At 36.5% G+C, this 27,367-nt stretch overlaps 1 protein-coding gene across 1 annotated transcript; it reads left to right on the plus strand.

The window, feature by feature from the left end:
• The first annotated feature begins 295 nt into the window (after positions 1 to 295).
• Pms2 (mismatch repair endonuclease PMS2) lies at positions 296 to 26,903 on the plus strand. The gene is made up of 15 exons (XM_071588404.1): positions 296 to 464; positions 1,180 to 1,339; positions 2,185 to 2,393; positions 11,311 to 11,450; positions 13,001 to 13,115; positions 15,502 to 15,613; positions 15,731 to 15,867; positions 16,019 to 16,192; positions 19,454 to 19,609; positions 20,275 to 20,380; positions 20,668 to 21,512; positions 22,912 to 23,060; positions 24,662 to 24,869; positions 24,957 to 25,106; positions 26,397 to 26,903. The coding sequence occupies exons 1-15, from the start codon at positions 360 to 362 to the stop codon at positions 26,466 to 26,468; spliced, it is 2,838 nt and encodes a 945-aa protein (XP_071444505.1). The 5' UTR covers positions 296 to 359; the 3' UTR covers positions 26,469 to 26,903.
• Positions 26,904 to 27,367: the final 464 nt, after the last annotated feature.

The following is a 27,367-nucleotide window of genomic DNA, read 5'->3' on the forward strand; positions in this document are numbered from 1 at the left end:
TAGTTTTTTGCCTTTCATCTTGTGAAAGGGTTATTCCCGTAAATAAATATCTAAATTCTTTAACGCCTAGGGGTAGTTTTAATGTCAATTTCATTCAGACCATTAATAGTTGTACTAATAAAAAAGGTTTCGACGGGTAATATGTCATTGAGGGGATTGGGTGGTGAATATCTATTGCATTTTTCAGCTCGTACTTTACATTATCTAAAGTAAACTTTACGCGCCCACATGGCGTCGCCGCGCTTCTACCTTCATTTGGTAGATGCGCATGTTTTTGGAGGTGAAAAGATTCGAAGACAGCGGTAAACACGTACTTTGAAGTCGTTATAATGCGATAAAACACAATATATTAGGATAACATGGGTAAAATTGGTGTGGAGAATGCCCTGCAATCAAATACGGCGAAAGTTTCCGGAATAACGCCGATCAGCCAAGATGTGGTGCACAAAATATGTTCTGGACAGGTTTGTGTTGAATGATGATTTTATATGATCAATGCAGTGGGTGACTCAAAATTAATGCTCACGTATTAAAAAGGCGATTTCTTAAACTTTTCCATGATATTGAATGAACCGCTGTAGTTGAATCTTGTCAGACGCTAGTCTCGACAAGCAATATACAAATGTCTCAGTGCGTTGGTGCCCTTTCGATTGTAAAAAGAATTAAATATATTGTTATTTGTTGCTATACTCGTGTCTTAAAATGAGGGCTGAAATTTAAAATAAAATAAAAGATCACGAAAAAGGAAAAGTCCGAATAAAATTTAAAAAGTATTGAAACTTACATGTTGAATAAGTTCCACGGTCATTCTCAGGGCATTGCCATGAAGCAAAAATAAATGTTCCCTGTAAATCACCAATCCATAGCTTCCATGTAAGTACCTCTCTAACTGTCATTCCGGTTTATGGAAAATTTCCAATTCTCCTTGAAAATATATCCTGGATATGAAAGTATGAGCAGTTTACGTCAATAAAAGAATTCGGTCCCTTAAGTATCTGAGTCTATGTTGTCATAATTTTTATTAGTATCCTGGACAATACCTGTGTAATAAGTGTAACAGCTGCAGTCATGCATGCCATTAAATTAATTAATGATAGTATTTGAGGTTTGTCGAGTGACATTTTTTCCTACTTGTGAACTAACGAATTACCTTATCTCCATAAATTTTGTTCAAAATAGGTAGTACTGACCTTGGCGGTTGCAGTGAAAGAACTCCTGGAAAATAGTTTGGATGCTGGAGCCACAACAATCGATGTCCGCTTGATAGAACAGGGTAGCACCCTTGTAGAAGTAGCTGACAATGGATCAGGAATCAAAGAGGAAGACTTTAAAGGAATAGGTAGGTTCATTTTTAATTGTCATCTATTGAAAGTTTGTCATAATTTTAATTGGTCAATATTCCTTTGGTTGCATTTTTTATATGGATGCTAGTTGAGCATTATATTATTCACTTTTAAAATTTTTACGTTGAAATTGTTATAATCGTAACAATGATTAATAGCATTTAAAAAAGGTAACACGAAAAACAAATTAAGTGGAGTTGAACTTCCTTGCACATTTCTTAAAGATATTAATTCATTAAACTGACATGTGGTTATAGCATAAAGTGGTCATTAATCACACCTACCAAAATCTATCTTCAGGTTGATCACTCTAGTTGTGAGGGGGAATTTGCCGTGAATCAATCATAATTTAATGAATAATGATGTACCCATGTATTGGCATGGCTATTTTATTGCTTAATCTATCATATTATCAAGTATCTCATTGAATGCTATCATGCACTTTCAAACTGACTGTAGAAAAGAATAGGTTTCCCATGTACAATATAAAATTTTATTTGGTCTTTGGGAGCTTACCATAATTTTGGACATCTTTTTAATTATTAAGTTTCTTAAAATAAAGTTTCAGCTAAAGAGGGGTTATCAAAAAGTGACTTTAAACTGTTTGTCTTCTGTGGACAACACCTAAGAGGCAAAGTATGTGCGCATCTGATCAAGAAAAAATATATCATATGCTATTTTTATGCATGTTTGAGATGACTTTTTTGGATATAATAATTAAATATTGGCTATTAATAATTGTGTGCTAACTTTTTTTGCCTTGCTATGTATTTATGAGTGTATGTACATGTACTAAGGATTGGCTTTCTCATTTATCTTGGTGATATTTTACCACCCTCAGCATTAAAGCATCACACTTCAAAAATATCCAATTTCACGGACCTGGAGTCTGTGAGTACATTTGGATTCAGAGGAGAGGCCCTCAGCTCACTTTGTTCACTCTGTGGTGGTCTCACCATCAGCACTTGCCATCAGTCATCTGCGTGTGCATCTTCCCTTGAGTTTGATGCCAGTGGCACCCTCATCATGAAGAAACCATGTGCTCGTCAAGTAAGAAATAATAGCAGTCATAATACACATTTTCCTTGCAACAATTTCAGAGCGTAAAAATCATTCGCCTTGACTGGGACTCGAACCCAGATCCCTCAATATCCGGTCGAGTGCTTTAGCCACTTAAGCTACCGAGGCGTCCTCTTAAACTCTGAAATTTTGGGGCTTTTAAAGGAACTAGATGTTATGACGAAATACCGTACATACAATGTCACATGTATTCGTAGTCGTGCGCGAGGCGCCACTGTCCACGAGGTTAAAGCCAACTTTTAAACACGTATGGTGTTTTCCCTTTGACAAATTCCAAAGAAACTGCGGGAGATGCCGCAACAGTAACTTTTAACGGAGTCATCCGCTAATGTGCATTTCAATGCAACAATTTCAGAGCGTAAAAATCATTCGCCTTGACTGGGACTCGAACCCAGATCCCTCAATATCCGGTCGAGTGCTTTAGCCACTTAAGCTACCGAGGCGTCCTCTTAAACTCTGAAATTTTGGGGCTTTTAAAGGAACTAGATGTTATGACGAAATACCGTACATACAATGTCACATGTATTCGTAGTCGTGCGCGAGGCGCCACTGTCCACGAGGTTAAAGCCAACTTTTAAACACGTATGGTGTTTTCCCTTTGACAAATTCCAAAGAAACTGCGGGAGATGCCGCAACAGTAACTTTTAACGGAGTCATCCGCTAATGTGCATTTCAATGCAACAATTTCAGAGCGTAAAAATCATTCGCCTTGACTGGGACTCGAACCCAGATCCCTCAATATCCGGTCGAGTGCTTTAGCCACTTAAGCTACCGAGGCGTCCTCTTAAACTCTGAAATTTTGGGGCTTTTAAAGGAACTAGATGTTATGACGAAATACCGTACATACAATGTCACATGTATTCGTAGTCGTGCGCGAGGCGCCACTGTCCACGAGGTTAAAGCCAACTTTTAAACACGTATGGTGTTTTCCCTTTGACAAATTCCAAAGAAACTGCGGGAGATGCCGCAACAGTAACTTTTAACGGAGTCATCCGCTAATGTGCATTTCAATGCAACAATTTCAGAGCGTAAAAATCATTCGCCTTGACTGGGACTCGAACCCAGATCCCTCAATATCCGGTCGAGTGCTTTAGCCACTTAAGCTACCGAGGCGTCCTCTTAAACTCTGAAATTTTGGGGCTTTTAAAGGAACTAGATGTTATGACGAAATACCGTACATACAATGTCACATGTATTCGTAGTCGTGCGCGAGGCGCCACTGTCCACGAGGTTAAAGCCAACTTTTAAACACGTATGGTGTTTTCCCTTTGACAAATTCCAAAGAAACTGCGGGAGATGCCGCAACAGTAACTTTTAACGGAGTCATCCGCTAATGTGCATTTCAATGCAACAATTTCAGAGCGTAAAAATCATTCGCCTTGACTGGGACTCGAACCCAGATCCCTCAATATCCGGTCGAGTGCTTTAGCCACTTAAGCTACCGAGGCGTCCTCTTAAACTCTGAAATTTTGGGGCTTTTAAAGGAACTAGATGTTATGACGAAATACCGTACATACAATGTCACATGTATTCGTAGTCGTGCGCGAGGCGCCACTGTCCACGAGGTTAAAGCCAACTTTTAAACACGTATGGTGTTTTCCCTTTGACAAATTCCAAAGAAACTGCGGGAGATGCCGCAACAGTAACTTTTAACGGAGTCATCCGCTAATGTGCATTTCAATGCAACAATTTCAGAGCGTAAAAATCATTCGCCTTGACTGGGACTCGAACCCAGATCCCTCAATATCCGGTCGAGTGCTTTAGCCACTTAAGCTACCGAGGCGTCCTCTTAAACTCTGAAATTTTGGGGCTTTTAAAGGAACTAGATGTTATGACGAAATACCGTACATACAATGTCACATGTATTCGTAGTCGTGCGCGAGGCGCCACTGTCCACGAGGTTAAAGCCAACTTTTAAACACGTATGGTGTTTTCCCTTTGACAAATTCCAAAGAAACTGCGGGAGATGCCGCAACAGTAACTTTTAACGGAGTCATCCGCTAATGTGCATTTCAATGCAACAATTTCAGAGCGTAAAAATCATTCGCCTTGACTGGGACTCGAACCCAGATCCCTCAATATCCGGTCGAGTGCTTTAGCCACTTAAGCTACCGAGGCGTCCTCTTAAACTCTGAAATTTTGGGGCTTTTAAAGGAACTAGATGTTATGACGAAATACCGTACATACAATGTCACATGTATTCGTAGTCGTGCGCGAGGCGCCACTGTCCACGAGGTTAAAGCCAACTTTTAAACACGTATGGTGTTTTCCCTTTGACAAATTCCAAAGAAACTGCGGGAGATGCCGCAACAGTAACTTTTAACGGAGTCATCCGCTAATGTGCATTTCAATGCAACAATTTCAGAGCGTAAAAATCATTCGCCTTGACTGGGACTCGAACCCAGATCCCTCAATATCCGGTCGAGTGCTTTAGCCACTTAAGCTACCGAGGCGTCCTCTTAAACTCTGAAATTTTGGGGCTTTTAAAGGAACTAGATGTTATGACGAAATACCGTACATACAATGTCACATGTATTCGTAGTCGTGCGCGAGGCGCCACTGTCCACGAGGTTAAAGCCAACTTTTAAACACGTATGGTGTTTTCCCTTTGACAAATTCCAAAGAAACTGCGGGAGATGCCGCAACAGTAACTTTTAACGGAGTCATCCGCTAATGTGCATTTCAATGCAACAATTTCAGAGCGTAAAAATCATTCGCCTTGACTGGGACTCGAACCCAGATCCCTCAATATCCGGTCGAGTGCTTTACCCAGTCGAGTGCTTTAGCTTAAGTGGCTAAAGCACTCGACCGGATATTGAGGGATCTGGGTTCGAGTCCCAGTCAAGGCGAATGATTTTTACGCTCTGAAATTGTTGCATTGAAATGCACATTAGCGGATGACTCCGTTAAAAGTTACTGTTGCGGCATCTCCCGCAGTTTCTTTGGAATTTGTCAAAGGGAAAACACCATACGTGTTTAAAAGTTGGCTTTAACCTCGTGGACAGTGGCGCCTCGCGCACGACTACGAATACATGTGACATTGTATGTACGGTATTTCGTCATAACATCTAGTTCCTTTAAAAGCCCCAAAATTTCAGAGTTTAAGAGGACGCCTCGGTAGCTTAAGTGGCTAAAGCACTCGACCGGATATTGAGGGATCTGGGTTCGAGTCCCAGTCAAGGCGAATGATTTTTACGCTCTGAAATTGTTGCATTGAAATGCACATTAGCGGATGACTCCGTTAAAAGTTACTGTTGCGGCATCTCCCGCAGTTTCTTTGGAATTTGTCAAAGGGAAAACACCATACGTGTTTAAAAGTTGGCTTTAACCTCGTGGACAGTGGCGCCTCGCGCACGACTACGAATACATGTGACATTGTATGTACGGTATTTCGTCATAACATCTAGTTCCTTTAAAAGCCCCAAAATTTCAGAGTTTAAGAGGACGCCTCGGTAGCTTAAGTGGCTAAAGCACTCGACCGGATATTGAGGGATCTGGGTTCGAGTCCCAGTCAAGGCGAATGATTTTTACGCTCTGAAATTGTTGCATTGAAATGCACATTAGCGGATGACTCCGTTAAAAGTTACTGTTGCGGCATCTCCCGCAGTTTCTTTGGAATTTGTCAAAGGGAAAACACCATACGTGTTTAAAAGTTGGCTTTAACCTCGTGGACAGTGGCGCCTCGCGCACGACTACGAATACATGTGACATTGTATGTACGGTATTTCGTCATAACATCTAGTTCCTTTAAAAGCCCCAAAATTTCAGAGTTTAAGAGGACGCCTCGGTAGCTTAAGTGGCTAAAGCACTCGACCGGATATTGAGGGATCTGGGTTCGAGTCCCAGTCAAGGCGAATGATTTTTACGCTCTGAAATTGTTGCATTGAAATGCACATTAGCGGATGACTCCGTTAAAAGTTACTGTTGCGGCATCTCCCGCAGTTTCTTTGGAATTTGTCAAAGGGAAAACACCATACGTGTTTAAAAGTTGGCTTTAACCTCGTGGACAGTGGCGCCTCGCGCACGACTACGAATACATGTGACATTGTATGTACGGTATTTCGTCATAACATCTAGTTCCTTTAAAAGCCCCAAAATTTCAGAGTTTAAGAGGACGCCTCGGTAGCTTAAGTGGCTAAAGCACTCGACCGGATATTGAGGGATCTGGGTTCGAGTCCCAGTCAAGGCGAATGATTTTTACGCTCTGAAATTGTTGCATTGAAATGCACATTAGCGGATGACTCCGTTAAAAGTTACTGTTGCGGCATCTCCCGCAGTTTCTTTGGAATTTGTCAAAGGGAAAACACCATACGTGTTTAAAAGTTGGCTTTAACCTCGTGGACAGTGGCGCCTCGCGCACGACTACGAATACATGTGACATTGTATGTACGGTATTTCGTCATAACATCTAGTTCCTTTAAAAGCCCCAAAATTTCAGAGTTTAAGAGGACGCCTCGGTAGCTTAAGTGGCTAAAGCACTCGACCGGATATTGAGGGATCTGGGTTCGAGTCCCAGTCAAGGCGAATGATTTTTACGCTCTGAAATTGTTGCATTGAAATGCACATTAGCGGATGACTCCGTTAAAAGTTACTGTTGCGGCATCTCCCGCAGTTTCTTTGGAATTTTTCACATTTTCCTTGTTTATAGCTTAGCCATATGTTTACCTTAATGACAATTTAGTCCCATCTTTTAATGTTCAAACACAATGCAGAACCTTCCTTTAATTGGGAGAGGTTTTTGGTCCAATCTTAAATTATATATTGCAGTTCCTATTTGGCGCTAAAAGATATGATTACTAAATAGGACAGCATAAATATGATGATTCTACAGCAGCTTAAACAGTGAAGCCACATTTCAACTCAATGATAGAGTAAATACTATCATCCTATAGACACAATTTTATTTACAGTTTGAAAATTTACGCTTAGTGAAGTATCAAAATCGATAAACTTCAACCAATTGCAGTCGCATTGTGGGAACCAATTTCCTTGAAAACCGTCCTTACCTTCAGTACCCAATACTAATAATCTCTTTGGTTCATAGCTGGTCTCTGGTGTCCCCCACTGCCATGCTGTCTTGACAGCATAGTAGTGGGAGATAGTTCCTATTTTTGATTTCATGATGTGTGGTACACTAGATGGGACACACTGTGCCTTTACATGGGACTCTAAAGTGGAATTTCTATATCCTGATGTAGAAATAAATTAGAATTTCCAAAGTGTTCTTCTTTGTCTTTCATAATGACTACAAGGAAGTACACAAGGTCCTGTTCTTTATTTAGATAAATGATTTAACAACCTATGTTTAGAGAGATGAAATAATTCTTATACAGATGACACAAATTTAATTCTAAGTAAAAAGAACAATTCATTGCTGAGGTATAATGTTAATGATTCCATAGCACTCTTAGGAAACTGATTCACAAACAATGAGTTTTCGGTAAATTTTGAAAAACCAAGTACAATTCAAGAAAAAAAAGAAAGAAACCCCTGAAATGGACGTTTTAGGTTTAATAACTGATGAAAGTTTAAACTGAAATGAACATATTAGGCATTAATGCAGTAAACTTTCCAGAATTTCCTAAGCCCTAAGAAACCTGTAACATGTTTGTGCATATATCATGTATGTGTGTATGTTTGAGAAAATATTATTATTATTATTATAGGTAATCTACTGGTTAAGGTAGATTTTGGATGGACAAAACTAACAAATATATTGTCTCTAACAACAAAACACAACCCCACATCCTTCTCTTCAACAAACCTCTGTGCATCTCCATATATTACCTTCCAACCTTCATTCCATCTAACATCCCTAACGTATTCCTGCCCCTTCTTTGTTTGCCCAACAGTCTCCCCTGTATCACAATCTTTAACCACCCCCTGCGTAATTAATATGCTTTTTATCCATTTTTTCTGCCTCTTATGATTTCTCCAAACAATCTTCTCTCCTAGCCCACCATACCTAGCACTTACTCATTTGTTTTCCTTTCGGTCTATTTCACCTTCTCCATCCTTCTCCACAGCTACATTTCTAAAGCATCCAATCTAAAATTTGTTGTCTTCGACGTAACTATATGGAATTTGCATAACTACTGAAACAAAATTATTCACTTTGTAATTCCACACACTTTATTTAAAAACACATATTAGGTGCACCAGTAATGCAGTTAAGGCAAGTCTCTACAGAAGACTCTCCATCAAATACCGGATTGTGTCACTGATTATCTTCTTCAGCGATTGCTGCATATCCCTTGGGAGTTTTCCTGAAATTCATCAACCTTCAGTGTATGAAAACCCAATCCTCGACTGGAAAGTTTGCTAGAGGAGTAGCCAAGAAAGCCTGGCTAAAAAGAGAGTTACACAAATGGTCTGTTAAAAGAGATGCTATATCCCATTATTTAATACTGTTGTATGTGGAATTGTCTCATGAAATTCATTCCATCGAGTGGCTATACTTTGATAATGATGTCTGCCAGGAATGCAGTTAGATTTCCTTTTATTTAAAAAAAAGCAAAAATCAACCTTAAGGTAAAATTACTACAGAAAAATGAGTACAATTTAAAATCAACAAGTTCTAAATGTGACCATAAGTTTGGACCTCAAATTGTTGATCTTTCTGGGCATTCCTTTTCTAATAGTGAAATTTCTTTGCTAGAAAAGTACCTCAAGTACATACCTAAAATTCCTATTTCTGTTAAAGATAAAGAAAACTTGGTGGTTGACCTTGAAGTTGCCCTTCAGAAAGGAAACATCACGGTCAAACAAGTTTTTTCACAGGAGCTCCTTAAAATCTCACAACCGGAAGTAAAAAAGAAAAAGTATTTTACAGAGTACGAGGCCTTGAAGTCCATTATACATTCAGTGACGGCTAAACACTTGTTCATCAAAAAAGCAGATAAAAGCAGTGCAGTGGTTTTATTAGAAAGAAATACTTGCATCAAAAAATGCAAAGACTTCATCAGAGACAATAATATTGAAGTACTTTGTTCAGACCCAACCCCCAAGTTTCAGCAATAAATTAAGAAAGTGATTAAATCCAGTGATACATCATTTTAAAGCTGTGAAATGTTCAAACTAGTGCAAATGGATCCCTCAGCACCACGGTTTTTTGGGCTACCAAAAGTTCACAAAAATGGGATTCCGATCATACAAGTAGTATCAAATATGTCAGCTCCCAACCACATGCCAGGAAAAGACTTAATGAACTCTTCTGGGAGGTTTCCAAATTTTCCACAGAATATGGTGTAGTGAATTCCTTGGACCTTGTCAGGAAACTAATAAAAAAGGTCATCCCATAAAAGTGCATGCTTGTTTCCTTCAAGTATGTAACCTTTTCATCAACGTGCCACCCATAGAAGCTGTGAACCTCGCCGAAGACATCCTTCTCTGGAAATCCATCCCAGTGCCAGTTATTAGGGAACTCTAGTTATTCTTAAAGACGTGTTTTTCCCAAAATTATTTTATTTTTAATGGTGCATATTCCAGCAACCCAATGGTTTAGCCATGGGCTTGCTCTTGTTCCCTCTCTTGGCCAATATTTATGTGGACTATTTTGAAAAAGTTTTGTTCTCCTTAAAGTTGTAGTACGAATCTAAATGAACAAAATACATTATTAATGGCAGGTTGAATCTTGTCTTGTACCTAAAGATATTTTGATGAACTGGAACGTGTTGTATGTTACAAATAAATCTGTGGAAAAGTGCAAATTTTGTTTTTCTCATAATATAATCTAGCTGATACCTTTCTGAGTTACCTGGCATATTCCATGTACACCTATGCTTTTTGTGGTGTCTAAACTAAGTGTTGGTGATGATTAACCCCTCTCTCCTGCAGAACTCAATTTCTTTCTCCCCGTAGATGAGTTCCCTCATACCTAAACCGAACTTCTTCCTCCTTATGATTGCTTGGTGACATGTATACCTGAACAATGACTAAGTTAGTCCATTGGCTCTACTAGTAATATTCTATCTGTTACTTGCCCTATGTTGACCATGCTTCTTCCTACCTTTTGTTTAATCAAATGCTAGCTCTCATCCTCTCCGCTGTATGTTATTCTATACCTATCACTCCTGTAATCCCCGCAATTCTCCCATCTCATCTCGCTGAGGCCTAAAATATCTATTTTCCTCTCTCCATCTCTCTCTTTATATTCTCTAATTTTCCTGTCCTTTACATTGTCCAAACATTCCAAGTTCCTACTCTAACTAATTTGGTTGTTTTCTTCTGCATCTTCTGTCGGTTTTGCTTTGCAAGCCTCTTATGAGATGATGACTGTGGAAGCCTTGCCTCTCCCCCTGTTGGGCACGGCACATGGTTGATTAGTCCTATAAAAGCCAGGACTCATTTTTTCTATACTGTCCATCATAAATATCATGGGTATTAATAATTATCACTGCTCCCGTCAGCACATGGGTTATCGGAATGCACAAGCTCCTCCAACATGTCAAGGTTGTAGTAGGGCGAGAAAAGCATGTGTCTATTTAAAAAAAATGAGAGTAACTGTGATTACATCACAAGACAAAGAAAAAAGGTGCATGTAATACAGCATTCCACTTCTTTGTCTCAAAAAAGACATCTTTATGCTGGCATTAAAATTTATAATTATTTATCAGCAGGCATAAAATATACCAACTCATATCAAATATTTAAATCTAGATTTGAATCTTTTTTAATCAAGAATTGTCTTTATGACTTTAATGAATATTTTTCGTCAAGGTATAACTAGTGGTGATTTAATAACCATTTCTCAAAATTAATGTATTCATTTTATATTTTTGTGCAGCATGTCTTATATTTTACCATTGTAAAATAACAAGATGAAATAATAAATAGATTACCATTTGAAATATTTGCTCTGAATTTATAGAAATCCTTTGTGCTTTAGATAGGAACAACAGTCTCCTTAAAGTCGCTCTTCTCTGGATTGCCTGTTCGTCGCAGGGAATTCCTTCGCCACTTACAGAGGGAATTTACAAAAATGACACATCTCCTATATGCATATTGCCTTGTCTCAACTAGAGTTCGGTGAGTATCTGTTCCTTCATGCATTTAAAGTATATTCACTGGCAGTTCATATGCTTTTAATGTAACTTGTGTTCTGTTAATTATGTCCTGCATATTCTGTTACACATATTGTAACAAATTCCGGGAACAGCAGTTGACAGCCAGGCATTTTAAATACAGTGAAACCTGTCTCATAATAATAAAGGCAGTAATAATACATGTATTTTGAAAAAAATATTTTCAGCTTGTCCTTTATAAGCTTTGAGATCTTTACATTTTAGTGTCAGCTGCAAATAAAAATACCTTTTCTTTTTAATTTACTTATTTTTCAGGAATGTTATGCTTTTAAAGGTAAATTTTTGAGTTTAAACATATATTGCAATGCGTTTCATTTATTCAATTTCTGGAAGGACATCTGTGCTGATTGATTCAACTGAAGATGGAAAATCCGCATATCTCAGAAATAAATCACATGGTCCTATGTGATTCCACCTTTGGCAGGTTTTATTGAATCTGTTATGGTAACATATACTGTCCTTGATTTAGCAATTTCTTTTTTGTGATAGTATATTGAAAGTATCTAATGTTGCTATAGTCACTCTGACTGAACTGACCAATAATCAATTTAGAAAATATGGAAAAAACCCTATTATGAAAACATTGCAACTGTTGTTTGTGGCAGAGTGGTTTCTGCTACACATGTAATGGGCTTTCATTTCAATGTATTCACTAATATAGTCTCAATATTGTAATGATATTTGCTGATAAATCACATTATGATTGTGTTTGCTTTGTAAATTTTCATATCTTTTTTAAGTTAAATGCTTTCGTCTCTTAAATCAATGTAAAATTGAGTCCAAAACGTCTCGATTAGCAGAATCTTCCTTTAAGTTTTTGTGCTGCAAACTTCTTTAATCTGATGTTGGATACATTTTTAGATCATAATCTTCAGGTCCTGAGCTGAATATGTGTCTTGAAACAGAAATGAATACATTAATAGGATATTAGCCTGAGTTTGGCTATTGTTCAGCTGGTGTGAAGATAGCTAAACAGATTGTCATAGATAGAATTTGAAATAATCACAGATTGCATGTGACCATTAGTTGAAACATATTTGACTATGGCTGAAAATGGTCTCCATTGGGTGTGTGATTGATGAGCTCCTATATATAAGCCAGCAACAATATTCAGAAGCATTGAGTTGCATTGAGTGTTTGGAACTCCAAGTGTCAATGACTAGGTAAAAGAAGTATAATATGCATTTCAAGCTCCAGAAATATTTATCAAAATCATTTTTAATAATACCATTATATCATACATGTATAAAGCACAGTTTTTACATGATAAGTGGGAATCGAACCTGGGATCTCCGGTCAATAGTCCAATGATCTTATCCATTAAAGTACCATGTCCTGCAGTTAGGAAATATTAAAATTAAAACTTAAGGAAGTCAGGAAGTATTAATGTTCAGATTCTGTAGCAATCCTAATGATATGGAGCTCTTCCTTTTTCCCTTAGCCATGTTTAACTGTATCCTGTTTTAGTTAAAACGTTGACAAATTTTGTTACAGAATTACCTGCACCAATCAAAAGCAAAGCAAGGGCTCACACTCGAGTACCATCGTTGCCACTCAAGGAGGAGAATCAATTACTGATAATATTGGCTGTGTGTTTGGACATAAACAGGTGAGATTTTTATTGTTTACGAGATCTCATAATAATAATCATGTTCAGAACTATTAATTGAAAATTTTAATTTGATGGTTTTATGATCATGAAAATCTTTGCATAGTCTTCTTTTGCATAGTCTCCTTTCTGATTTGATTCCAGTTAGCTGGCAATTATTATCCCTTGTACATATTGACAGCGGCTAGTGTATACATTTCTATTGCTACAATAAGGCATTACCTAGCCTAAATACTTATTATTATAAACATACTTATTATAACTAACATAAAGGCATAAATTGAGTTAGTAACAGGTACTATTATAGGGGAAAGAAAGCATGCGATAAAGAATTATATTTAGATGTTTGCATTGATTTTGACTGCCATCCGTATGGCATAGACATCATAGTTATATAATGTTAAAATTATCTTCAACCTAAAAATTGGGTGCTTACACACATAACTATTTTATGGAATCCGAGGTTTCCACAGTATTTATCCTCAATGGCTACGGCTTTTGGGAATTACACATATTTTGTGATTGGCGCAAGGTTATATTAATGTAACAGTGGTAAGTTGAATATTATTGAGTTTTCTTTTAATTTTTTTCCTTAGGTAGAGGTAGGCCTTGCATGGAATAATTTCTTGGAAACATGCTTAAGGGAAATGGAGAGACTGACCAAAATATATGAACTACATGACTCTTCTCAGCAAGCAATTCCAGTATAATATATGCCCCAACCAATATGTCTTTTCCTTTTTTATTTTCTTCAGCAGTTTTCTTCCCTCTCCTATCCTCATCATTACTTCCTCAATCCTTAGTGCATCAGTTCACTTTACCGTACGCTTTCTTCTCCTCACCACAATTCAAAATTTTGCTAGTACTTACCCAGTCATGTTTTGCTGCTGTAAGATGGCACATTCTGGGCAAAACATTTAGCAAATCTTTTCTCTGTTCAATTGAAATTCTATTTGCTATCATCAGCCCTTTTGCCTTTTCAAAATCTTCTTACCCATTGATATCTCTTTTCTTATTTCCTCAGTACAGCTTCAAATTAGTGCCACTAAGCTTCTCAAACGCCAAAGTATTGTCCCTTGCTTAACCATTTTTCCCTCTATACACATATCAATCGTGCCTACTACTCTCAACGCTTGTCTCTCCTGCATTTATGTTAATTCCAAATTCTGTCCACACTCTCCATCATATACTGTAGCTCCTATTCTTATTCCAACAGTATTACCTGATCATCTGCATATTTCATGGTATTTATTCTTGCCCCTCCCAAGACAAACACTCTTGATTTTTCTAAAGCCTTATTAGTAACCTCTTCAGCATAAATATTGAAGAGAGTTGGCGACATAGCATCCTTATCTGACACCACTTCCAATACCTGTCTCATCTGTCTCATTATTTGCAACTCTTACCATCACTTTCTGTTTTTTTTAACAGTTGTTTTGTTATTCCTTTGTCCATTGAGTCTATTCCCAATTTGCTTTTAAATCCTCAGCAGCATACTCCAGTTGACTCTGGTAAACCCATTTTCCCAAATTACAAAAGATGTATACAGGTCCTGGTTCTTGTCCTGCATTTATTTGTCAATGACCGAATAGCATCTTGTTTTTTTTGTTTTTGCTCTGTATCTCTCTCTGTCATACTCTGTCTCTCTCTCTCTGATTAACTCTTTCAAATGTTTCTGAATCCAAACTTGCTTTCGTTCATATTCTCGTCTATTTTATTTCCTATTCTCTAAAGTGTTGTAACTGGTAATGTAAAATGGCAGGTAGAAATGATTGTGATACATTATCTTTACATTCATTCTTTTGAATTGCCCTACTTTGGTTAGGAAACTAAAATTGTCTGTTCAGGCCAAATGTCTGAATCGTTGAATCTATTGACTAGACTGGTCAATCTAGTTACTGTATTTGATCTTAATGCTTTCAAAGCATCAGAAGATACTTGATCACAATCTAATGCTTTTTTTCCCTGAGGCCTTGAAGTGCCTTTGTTAAAAAAACCACCAGGGTCTTAAAAGAACTTTCCAGGCCAGTTTCTTGGGATTATAAAATACATATAATAGTAACTTTAGTGTACATTAATTGGCCTACTAAAATCACATCAATACAGCAACCTCGAATACCATTTGGTATAGAATCACACTCATTTTTTAAACATTCAAAGAGGAGATACCATACTCTAATTGTAAGGGTTGTTCTAATCAGAATATATGGAAATATTTGGTGATGTAAGGATGGAATCAGGTGATTGGTAATCAGCTTTGACCTCTCAGCCCCAATTGCCATTATTAATTTTGTACGATTTAGGAGTGCTAATTTATTGTTTAACTCTATGTTAATGGGAAGTTATTTTATTGCTTAAAATCGTTTTCTTCATACATTTATTTCAGTTAATGGCATTGATTGATTTCAAGCAAAAGGAAGTCACTGAAGAAATAATGGAGGAGTTTGGCATCAAAACAAGAGATACTTTAAATGAATCTGGTGTTGAAGAATGTGAAGGTAAATTTGTGAATTGCAAGAAGAGTGCTTGGTTTGTAATCATTAATTCTGCTTGTTTGATTGAAAATGTATTGCATTTAATACCATGTATTTCCCTTTCATACAAATATGCTATAGGTTTAGAGAAGATAAAAGTTGAATCCTCCCCCTTTACTATCACTGGCTGTTTGTCCTCCTGTGAGCATGGGAAAGGTAGGGGTGCTCCTGATAGGCAATTCTTCTTCATCAACTCTCGCCCATGTGAGCCAACAAAGGTAACCAGTTGCCATTTCGTGAATAAAAAATATATTCATATTGGTATATATTCCAGTTCAATAAAAATATTCAACTGATATTACACTCTTTGAGGTTTTGTGTTCATATGTTGCTTTTGCAGAGTGTTTCACCTCTCCTTTCTTGTTTAAGGTTATTCGATTAATAAATGAGGTATACCATCAATACAACTCTCACCAATATCCATTTGTGTTCATAGACGTCAAAGTAAATGGAATGGATGGAAATGGTGTTGATGTGAATGTGACTCCAGACAAACGTCAGATTTTTATTGAAAATGAGAAGTTACTGCTGGCTACAATCAAGGTAAGTGCATTAAGGAAGTATTAAACGCGTATTCATTCCTTGGAATAATCCCCCGCTAAATTTTTTAATGTTTAAGAAATAATTGGAATATTATGTAAAAATGAGTCATCCATCCAAAGGCTGATTTTTCACCTAAGAGTTGTGCTTACCATGTTACTCTCTGTCGCAGGTCATAGAATTCATGCATTCAGCTTAGTTCCTTTCTCTTTGATGTGTTTTATTTATCATAAAAGTACCATGCCCTGGAAAATCTTGGATATTCCTGAAGAATATATGACCTGGATTGAACTCTTGTCAAATCCTTTTCAAATTTTCTAATGTTCCATGTATTGAACTTATTTCCTGATCTTAGTTTTGCCCAGTGATTCATGTATACACTTATCATTTAGGGAGCAAAAATGTTAGTCTTCCACACGAATATTAGAAGAGTAAAACATCACTTTGGCTAAAAGGCATACAAGGTTTTTCCAGAAAGGATTCAGCCTTGCAATATTTTGAGAAAAATAGCCTTCCTAGAACAATGGGGCTTTTGTCCCCTTAAATGTAATCCCACTGGGACCTCACACACTTATCCCAGCATCTCTTCCACTTTTCAAAACAATTGGCAAACACCTTTCTTGGAATGATCATCAGCTGCTTCCTTGCATTCTCTGTCATCTTGTCAGCATCAAGAATTTCATGCTGCAGTTGCTGGGAACTTGCTCTAAGCCGCAAGTGATGACCCAGGTTTTCTAAAAAAGGTCATAACTGGAGATGAGACATGGGTCTACGGCTATGACCCAGAAACAAAAGCTAAGAGTTCTATACAGTTGGTTGATGAGATAAAGGAGAATTTGACGTGGAAGCTGATGACTATTCTGTAAAAGGACTTTACTGATTGTTTTGAAAAGTGGAGAAGATGCTGGGATAAGTGTGTGAGGTCCCAAGGGGACTAAGGCCTCATTGTTCTAGGTTGGCTATTTTTCTCAAAATATTGTATGGATTGATAGTTTCCAGACAGATCTCGTATACTGAAGAATTAGACACATTAGTAATGTTAGCAGTTATTAGGGTATGCAACCATCAATCGAAGCCATGTGCACCATTAAGGTTTAGGTAGGTGGTTTGACAGAACTTTCAGGGAATGGGGGAAGAGTTGGGAGAAACCTGGCATCAGCATAAACCTACTTATAATGAAATATGCAGAGGGGTCCACAATTCAATTTCTCATTCAATGGATATCATGCACCGCTTGAAATACTTTCCACATAACATCCCAAGGAGGGATTGTGATGCCACTGAAAAATTCTGCTGCTGCCAGGATTCAAACCCGAGCCCTCATGGTGAGAAACTGGCGCACTAGCCAACACATCAACCAAACTCCTAAATTTAGGTATAATCCAGTTAATCACTGCATATGTAATTTTTCTTTGTCTCAATAGTGCAATTTCCCTTTGTTGAAAAAACATCTCTTAAAGTGATTAGGTTATCATCCATAAATCACCGTGTATTATCCCCTTAATTCTTTAATTATCATTTATTGTTTTAACATTAATCTGTAAACAGCACTTCAGCCTTTTACATCGGACTTTTTAACAAAAAATTAACAATAGACAATTACAAACACCCAAGCCTTAGGTGGAGAAAAACCCACCAAGGTGGGAATTGAACCTGCCACCTCAGGGTTGGCACGAGGATGTTACCCCGCCACCACTGGGGCCGGTAAAATTTGAATGAAGTACTAAACAAAAGGTTGAACCCAAAAAACATTTTCAATGTAAACCAGTTGCCTTGTAATAGTTGTGTTTTGCTCAATTTATTTAACATGTGGAGGAAATTCAACATTAGGATGTCAGAATCCTGGTGGTGTTGGATCAATAATTGATCGCTGAAGTCACCCAACAGCTTGGATTCAAGTTTAAATTTCTTCATGCTGAGAACAAAGGTCAATGCTTATATACATGAAAACAGTGGGAGGTAATCCAATCCAAAATGAGAAAGAAATATTTCATTGAAAAAAATGCATTTTGAATGACATTCCCTATCTATGAAATCCCATTCTCCTCCCACTTTTGCTTTAGTTGACCTCATCGTGTCTGCATTTAGCTCCAACAAACCTTATAGCATCAAGTTAATTCCCTGATGATCCCTATTTTCCAATCTTACTGCAAAAAATTTCTCTCCTTTTCCATTCCCATACCCACATAGCATGACGGACAGGGCTGTAATGAATTTTTAAAATTTTGTATTGAGTGAGTATTTTTTTAACACCTTGGGTTTTTTGACCTATTATTAAGTTCAAAGTAGAGTGGGGTTGTGAAGAAAGTGGCTTTGAAAAAGTAGCAGTTTTTTGTCCTTAGTGAGATGGCCTTTCAGAGATCCAATCATTCCCAGATGTTGATTATTGCTAGCTGAATCCTCTCTCCTCCTAGATTGCTAAAAAATCAAGGTCCTCCCCTTACAACAAAAAAATGAGTTTTGACAGCTGATCAGACTATCTTTGCACTCAATGTCTATTCTTTTGTTGTGAACGTTCTGTGACTATTTTTCAATTAATTTTTAGAACGATATTAGGCACTGGCGCTCATGATTTTGAGTCATGCTGAGGAAACATTAATAAGACAGCTCCAACATAAGTTAAAGCAGCATATGCAGTTGCTATCTTGGGTTGTATTTATACAGATACATTGGAAGACTCATCGTATAACTGTATGCCATTAAATTATGGTAGTAAATTACTTAGGTGAAATAAGAAAAACTTCTCAAGTGAATTCAATTTCATTTGGTGAAAGCATGAAAGTGAGGGTGGTTGAGAGGAGATAGAATGTCTCTTACTGTGACCAACAGACTGAGGCTCTGCTGTGCATATTTTATTAAAGAGTGTATTGTCTTTATTTCAAGATCACATTGTGTTGCTCTACTTTTAACATATATTTTGTGCTTATTTTATAGTGTAACATTTCATTAAGTGATGGGTTTTTTTCTTGTCTTTCCTCAGCTGTCTGTGGTTTTGTAGCATAATATCTCCACCATTGATATAAAGCACTCTTACTCTTTGATGAGGACACACATAATATCAACAATTGTTGGTATTCTTTTGTTTATCTCATTCCAATATTTTATTGTTCAGGCTAATGGTGATTAAGGAATTATATACTTATGCTTGTGTACATAAACTTTAAGCATTACTAAGTTACTCACTGAGTGCTTATTGAGTGTCAATCAATATTTTTGCCTTGCAAGTCTCTGTCACAGATTAATGAAATACTATTTATTTTTCAGACATCTTTGCTGGAAATGTACAAGTCAACTCCTAGCACATTTAAACTTCAAAATTTACCCAATTCTTTTTCTATGAATGCAGCACTAAATTCTGCAACTGAAGTTACAGCAACTTCATCAACTCCTCCACATTCCAAGGCTCTTACTATAACTAAGGTAATAGATATTTGATCTTCCATAGTATTAATGGACAGACTTGTCTGTTGTTCATTAAGACCTAAAATATGAGTTTCAAAAAATAATTGATGAATCATTAGATGTATGTACACGTATCATGTACTCATATGAAAAAGGTCCTAAAAGTGTATGCTTTTCTGATAAGACATCTTTTGCAACAAAAAGTCTGTGGTTTGCATTGTGAATGATGTTATTGGGTTGCGGGTCGTGGGGGTCAGATCTTCCTGGGAAACCATGGCCAGCACAGAGAAGGAACTGGCCATCCTACCCTGATGATGATGATGGTTATAGGATGCAATAAGTGGGCTGATTCATTAACCATATGTTGAATACCATCTTTGCCAGTTGAATCAAAATCAGATACCCAATACATAAATATTACATAGTGAGTTAAAATTATTTTTAGAATACCCAACTTACCTGGTATATTTTTTGATTAAGCTCAATGCTGGTGGGATTTGAATTCATTCTGTCAATTACATAAAATTTGAATTCATTATTATTATGATGATACTAGGATGTGAGAATGAATTTATTTTTGTAATTTTTATGCAATTGGCTGTTTAATTTTACCCTTTGTTTTTATACAATAATTCTACAGCATATATTGAGACTAATTTTACACTTTTTCTTGTTTGATTTAGGCACTGTCTCGTTTTGCCCAATCTAATAGTTCCGTAATGGATAAAAATAGTGCTCCTGGTACATCCAAGAGGCATGGTGCAAATTTTGGTAGCCCAAAAATCAAGCGTAAGTGTATAGAATCAGCGTTTTTATCCATTAATTGAGTAGATTGACATTTCAAAGGTCAACAGAATTTCTTGCTGTGTACACACTAACTGATAAAACCTGCTGATGCCTTACAATAGTGTATTTTGCTATTCTTGACATTGTTTTTTATGGGCTATCACCCTTTGAAACTTAAAATCCTATGTATTATTTTATTCTGACTTTGATATTTCTGATAATTATCTGATTTTAGGAACTACCATGAATGATAACTTATGGTAATGATGTGCAATGTTCTTCTGTTCCAGAGCCACGATTGGATTCATTTGTGGTATCTAAATCTGCCGGTTCTCAGGTCCCTAAAGTGAATGATGCACAATATGCAGATGTAATCCAAGAACCAGAAAGTGTTTGTACTGATTTATCTGGCAATCCCCCCAAAAATAAAGAGTTTGATAAATTTCAAAGTAAAGAAACCCACCCACTTGCCATTGATATTGAAGCTGTGGATGTAAATACTGTGACTGACTCTTTGAAGCATTGTGATAGTGGTGATAAATTCAATTCTGAAATCAGTGTGACGGACATAAAAGCCCCCGAAAGAAATTCAGAAATGAAAGACTCTACTTCTGGAGATATTTCCATTGAGTCAGACCATAGTGAATGTGCACCCTCGAAAGGAAAGGAGAGCAAAATGACAATCGAGACACAGATTAGGGAGCCCGTGGCAGGTAATGCAAAAGAGGCACTTTGTGATGTGAGGAGATTTTCATTTAAAGCCGAGGATAGAAGCATCGACATCTATGAACGTCATGCATCTGCCAAAAAGATGAAAGTCAGAGAGTATGAAGTTGATTTGCCCATTGAAAATTCTCGGAAGCAATGCTCAGAAATGGAGAGTGACTCTAGCATAGAAGTTGTAATCTTGGATGAGGATGCTGTCGCTGAAAATAGAGACTTGAGGTCTGTGAGAATGAATGTTTCTCTGATTGACATTTCAAAAAATTTTGAAAGGGAAGAGGAAAGAAAATTAAAGTGCATTAAACAAGAATCCAAGAAAAAGTTAAGGTTCAGCGCTGCCATAAATCCAAAAGATAATAGCATGGCTGAGACTGAGCTTCAACGGGAAATTACTAAGGACATGTTCTCAAAGGTAACTAAAATAAACCCGTTGATGTATCCATTCCATTTTGACAGGAATTTTGAAATTTTGTACTGCCTTCTTTCCTTATTTTCACTTCTCTGCTTTCATTCCATTTTATCACAGCCATTTGCTTTCAATGTGGAGCGTTTATCTGTCTTCTATCAAAATAATTTTTAAGGAGTAAGAAATATGTTTTATGCATTAGGAAAAAGAATACATTGGCTTATAAACCGGCTTCAGCCTTTTAGTTAATTTATCCAGATAAATGGAAACTGAAAATCAGTACAATCAAACTTCTAGAAGTTTTAAGGAATGGAAGCATAATTAAGTACTGGTAAATGGGAAAATAACTTTCAAACCAGAAAAATGTTATTGTCATTGTGAAATTTCACTGACTGCTTGGATTTTAGGGTACTAGAGGTACAATAACATAGCTTCCTATAAATTGCAGAGTTCATCGGATATGATGTGCAAGTCTTAAAGAATGAAGGTGAAACATAGCATAGCCCCCGTGATCTAAATAAACCTGATGCATCCTTAGTTTTGAGAAAATATCAATTGAACCTGGATTATGAAGAAATGTTTATATTTGTATTTGGTGAGGTTTTAATACATGTATAGAGTATGAAAGGTTTATTTTAAGGTTGTAAAATGTATCATAATTTTTGTCTTGATTTGCTATTTCTTTACCACTGTTTAAATTTGTAGTTTAATTTAGTTTCATATTTTTTGCACAAATTTCGTGTTCCTCTCCGTCTCTGATATAGACGTATTTTTACACAAACTATATATAATTTCTATGCACATATATATATATGTAAATACAGATGTGCGGCATCTATACACATTCAAGATAACTATGAAACCCTGGGTGTGCGGTATCTATTCAAATTCATAATAACTACAAAGTTCTGGGTGCGCGTTATACATAAGGTGCGAGTTTTCGATGGGAAAATACAGTCATTGAAATGATTCCATTTTTGATGATATTAAGTGAAAATCAAGATAACATTTAAAATCTGTATTGTTGTACATTTTTATTATTTTTTCTTTCTCTTGGGAATTTCTAATTTAAACAATTGTTTGTGAGATAAAATTAATTTACCTAATATGGTCCAAGATGAAATTTACCCCAAGCTGAGACATATGTCTGATCAATATGTTTAGATCATTTTTGATTACCAAGTTCTGTGATTTCACATAAGTCATTTCAAATGCAAGAGACATGGATACATGATTAGGAATTGAATATTACTTTCATATGCATCAACTTTGCTGGATTTTGTGTTTTGTTAGGAGTCACAAAATGTTTTATTTAGTAGCTGTGTCCATCCAAAAACCTACCTTAAGCGGTAGATTACCTTATAATAATAATGCATCAACTTACAAATGTCTTTCTATGTTTCAGATGAAAGTAATTGGACAATTCAACTTAGGATTTTTAATAACAAAATTGGGGTCAGACCTTTTCATAATTGATCAGCATGCATCGGATGAAAAATATAATTTTGAGACCCTTCAGATTACAACCAATCTTCAGCAGCAGCCATTGGTGGTGTAAGTGCACATTGAGATTGTTGCAGTATCTGTTTTTATTCCATTAAGCCTGGACCTTTTTGATTTATGTCTTGTACTTGGATTCAGGCATGTGTGTTATCCAATGATTTCAGTTTGCTTCCCACCACTGGTGATGTATTTCATTGCTGTTAATATTTTTGAATTGATACAGCATACCCAAATAGCTTCATATGCCTGAGCACCTAAATATTAACATGTATCTCTTGGAAGCTAGGGTTTATTAAGATTAAAGTTAAATAAATATATTAGACAAATTTATCTTTCCCATTTCATGATATATAAAATTGATAACCTGTACGAACATAATATTTGTTTTTTCATTCAAAAATTATTTTGCCAACACTTAATGTGTGCCTTACACAGTGTTCAAAGATACCTTGAAATATAGACTCTTATCTTGAGTGCCATTATAGTTGAAGAAATATTTTTGATTCTGACAATCACCTCATGCCTCTATTGAATCTTGAAATAATTGCAATAAGAGAGACCATTTTACAGTGTTTTACAAACTGGCCAACTCTCTGGACCCATAAGCTGGGATTGTTGTATCAGAAATTTCAATGATATAACTCTTTGTCATTTCTGTGTTATTTCAATGGCATCATAGAATGCATAGTGTCCAGGTGATGTCTCTGGGCACTCATAATTTCACACTAGATGTGATTTTGGGTCAACATGTGTGAAAAATAAGAACATAACATCCCTCCATGCGAAGTACCTCATTGAGAATGACCACAAAAGTAACTTTGTGATTAAAATTCCTTATTTTGAAAACAAAGGTTTAAGGATTGATGCTTAGGAGCTGTTGAAAATTTTTAAATTCATCCGTTGAAAGGATGAACTTGGCAACAAAAAATTGTATCCCTCCCCCCTAGACATACCACTCTTCCAAGTCAACAATTGACACCGAAAAATGTAATTCTCTTTTCCTCCCATCGATATTTTAACCTGGGGATCGAGATGGAGAGGTGGCTATCATACTGGCTTCCCACCCAGAGGGCCCGGGTTCAAATCCCGGTGGTGTTGAATATTTTTCAAAGGTATCTCGATCCCTAGTTGAGATGATTTGTGGAGGGCACTTTGAGTGAGTACGCCGTCCGTCGGATGGGACATTAAGCTGCGGACCCCTTGGCGCCTTTCGTTAAGAGTAGGCTAATGCTGACGCCGGGTTTCTCTCCACCCTTCATCCTTTCCTATCCATCCCCCATGGCGCAAATGACCTCAGAAGTCCGTCGCCTCCCCTAAATACTACTACTACTATATTTTAACCTTTTTACCCCTCCACCCTCCTTTACCCTCCCTCTCTGACCAACCCCCCTCCCTTGATCAGAAGGAATATAAACCAAGTTTGTTTCTATGAGGACCACCTAATTATGACGTTCAACGTCAAAACCTAGGTCGTGTTTTTAAACAAAGTGTGTGGCATCACAAAGTCAATAATTTCATTTCAATATGTTTTGATGTTTCAAGTACCTATTTTTATGTATTTATTTCATTTTATGTGAGGCACTATTAATAATTCCTCAATTGTTAAGCATTTGAACGGTGTTTTTTAATATCCAGTATTTAATTTGTTTCAGACCCCAACCATTGGATTTAACAGTGGCAGCCAAATCAGTGTTAACTGAAAACATTGAAGTGTTTGAGCGTAATGGTTTTCGTTTTTCTTTCCCTCCGGAGAGCAAGGAGGAAGTTTCAGACTGCAAAGCCTATTTGACTTCCATTCCTTTCAGCCGAAATTGGACTTTTGGGAAGGAGGATGTGGATGAGTTGATTTTCATGCTACAGGTAGAGCTCTAATTTCCATGACCATTTCATATTTAACCATTTCACTGTCAAATGTCACTAATGCAGTCCACTTTGTCTTCTATCAAGGATTCTCCCCATGCAAACTGCAGGCCCTCTCGTGTAAGAGACATGTTTGCTTCACGGGCTTGTCGCAAATCAGTCATGATTGGAGATGCCTTGAGCATTGCTGATATGCACCGCATTATTACTCACATGGGCGAGATGGATCAACCTTGGGTAAGTTTTTCATTTGTGTTTTCTTCTGTCTGCTTCACTTAAATCAATTTCCTTAACTCCTACATCCCAAAAACGTCTTACCTGCTCTTACCTCTGAGACAATTTTTTTTAGCTGTGCTGCATTCCAAATTAAAGTTTTTGCCTTTATTTCCTTTGTGGCTTCCCTTCAAGCCCCATCATTAATTCTCTCCTCTTTGTATAAGCTTCTTTAACTTACACCATTCTCCTTCTGATGCCATTACTATTTTGTCCACCTTCATCCCAAAGCATTGACTAAATTGGTGGGTGTTGAGAATTATAGATTGAGAAAAAAAATTTAAACCTAGACTCCAGTGATATAATAACTTATATTCTATTGCTCATCAAATCTGTCACACATGATAATACTCTGATATGGGTACAAAATTATTGCAAAAAAGTAAAGTCTATGAATGTCTTGTGTCAGGCCTAGTTATCAGTTGCCATTTTCTTAAAGGTTGACTCTGCCTCTGTCCTCAGAATGTTGAACACTGAATCCAAAACTGCCGTGTACCTTCTGATTGGCTGATACTTTTCTAATCAAGATAAGAAACTTCCACTTATCTCTCCAGCTCTGTTCTCTTCATACTTACCCTTCTGTTTCTGTACCCATATTGTCATTGCTGATCACTGTCCTCTAATTTTTATCTATCTCTGCCTCAATTAAATCGGTGTAAGATTTTTTGTGTTTAAACATGAATAAAATGAGTAATTTATATGTATTTTATCCATATGTGCTCATCTCAATCATTTTTTAATTTCATGCTGAAAAAGTCTCTCTCTTGAAAACCTCTCTCTGTTGAAAGTCTAGTACTCTTCTCTCAAGCTTATCATTAATCACATCAATGTTAAAAAAAATGTGCGATGTTAATTTTAACTAGTGCCTTAATTTCATGTGTAGATAATAGTGTAAATGACCTACAATAAGTGAAGGAAGACACTGGGAGATAATGAAAACTAGATAAAAAAATATGCATGAGATCCAGGTTATAAATGGCATTTTCTGTGGTATATTAAAGAAACATGCTTGCATGTGTTTTCAAACAAATTGTTTGGTTTTTTCATTGTAATTTTTTAGAGCCAATCATTCATTTTATCCCTATTCCAGAAAAAATTGATAACTTAAGTTATTTAAATAATCTATTATGGCATTCATTTAAGCATTCAATTGTTTGTTACTTTTGAACATTTTTCATGTTTCTCTGTTGCATTTGCATGATAATTTTATCAAAAAATCTTAATTACCATTGATATTTTGTTTTTACTTTCCAGAACTGCCCTCATGGTCGGCCAACTATGCGCCATCTTGTTAACCTTGATCTAATAGCTAGCGACATAAGGTAGATAGTTCTATGTAACAACGGGATAATACAACATACCCTGTGAATGGCTTGTTACAAATGAATTCCATTTTTGTACCTTATGGCAATTTTTTGCAGAAATAGTATTACGTTCTAACGTATGTGCCCAAAATTGCATGTACATCATACTACCCTTTGTAAATTTTACATGTTTTCATGGGAGACATGGTCACAAATCATATTTATGTTTAAAAAATTTACTTTTAATTTTAACTGATGACATGTTATTGCATAAGTTAATTTTAAAAGCCTTCATGTTAAAAAAAATGTTTATTTTTTTATAAACATGTTTGGTGTTAATATTTTTTTTTGATATGTGGTCATCGCTTAATTTTTATGTTCGTATTTTGTCATGTTTCAGTGTATATTTGTAATTATGATAAAATGCACCACAAAAAATACAGCTGCATAAATTGTATACCATTTATTTTAATGTGAGGAATTGTCGAGTATTAAAATTTTGGGATAGGCTTGGGATTCACCTTACCTACCTGCATTGGAGATAAATATTGCCCTTGATGAGGATCTGAGATTATATGGAAAATATGGTTTTATGAAGAACATTCTTGGTGAAAAAATTATGTGGACATAGAAAGAATTTGCTGCTATGTGGAGTGTGGTGTTCTGGAAGTGTGTCCTTAGTTTTATATTAAACATTTTTAAGGTTTTCATTTTAAAAAATATACTGCATTCTTGTTGAAACACAAACTCAGTATAATCAGAGGAATGGACTGCTCTTAGAGCAGCACAGGTGAAGGATATACACAAAGCAGTAATGCTTACAAATATCTGAGTCAAAGGAAGATTAGGAACATTTTCAGTGGAAATATTAGAGTACTAAACAGCTTTCTAAACCACTCATCTGATATTTTCATGCTCATA

The sequence above is a fragment of the Hetaerina americana genome, unplaced genomic scaffold (assembly GCF_022747635.1).
Source record: "Hetaerina americana unplaced genomic scaffold, ioHetAmer1.1.p SCAF_3, whole genome shotgun sequence".
Lineage (NCBI taxonomy): Eukaryota > Metazoa > Arthropoda > Insecta > Odonata > Calopterygidae > Hetaerina > Hetaerina americana.

Coding starts and splice junctions, on each gene's coding strand:
- Pms2 (XM_071588404.1), top strand. CDS start 360: ATGGGTAAAATTGGTGTGGAGAATGCCCTGCAATCAAATACGGCGAAA. Junction 13,116..15,501: donor GTGTGTTTGGACATAAACAG/GTGAGATTTTTA, acceptor CATTTATTTCAG/TTAATGGCATTGATTGATTT. Junction 15,868..16,018: donor GCCCATGTGAGCCAACAAAG/GTAACCAGTTGC, acceptor TTCTTGTTTAAG/GTTATTCGATTAATAAATGA.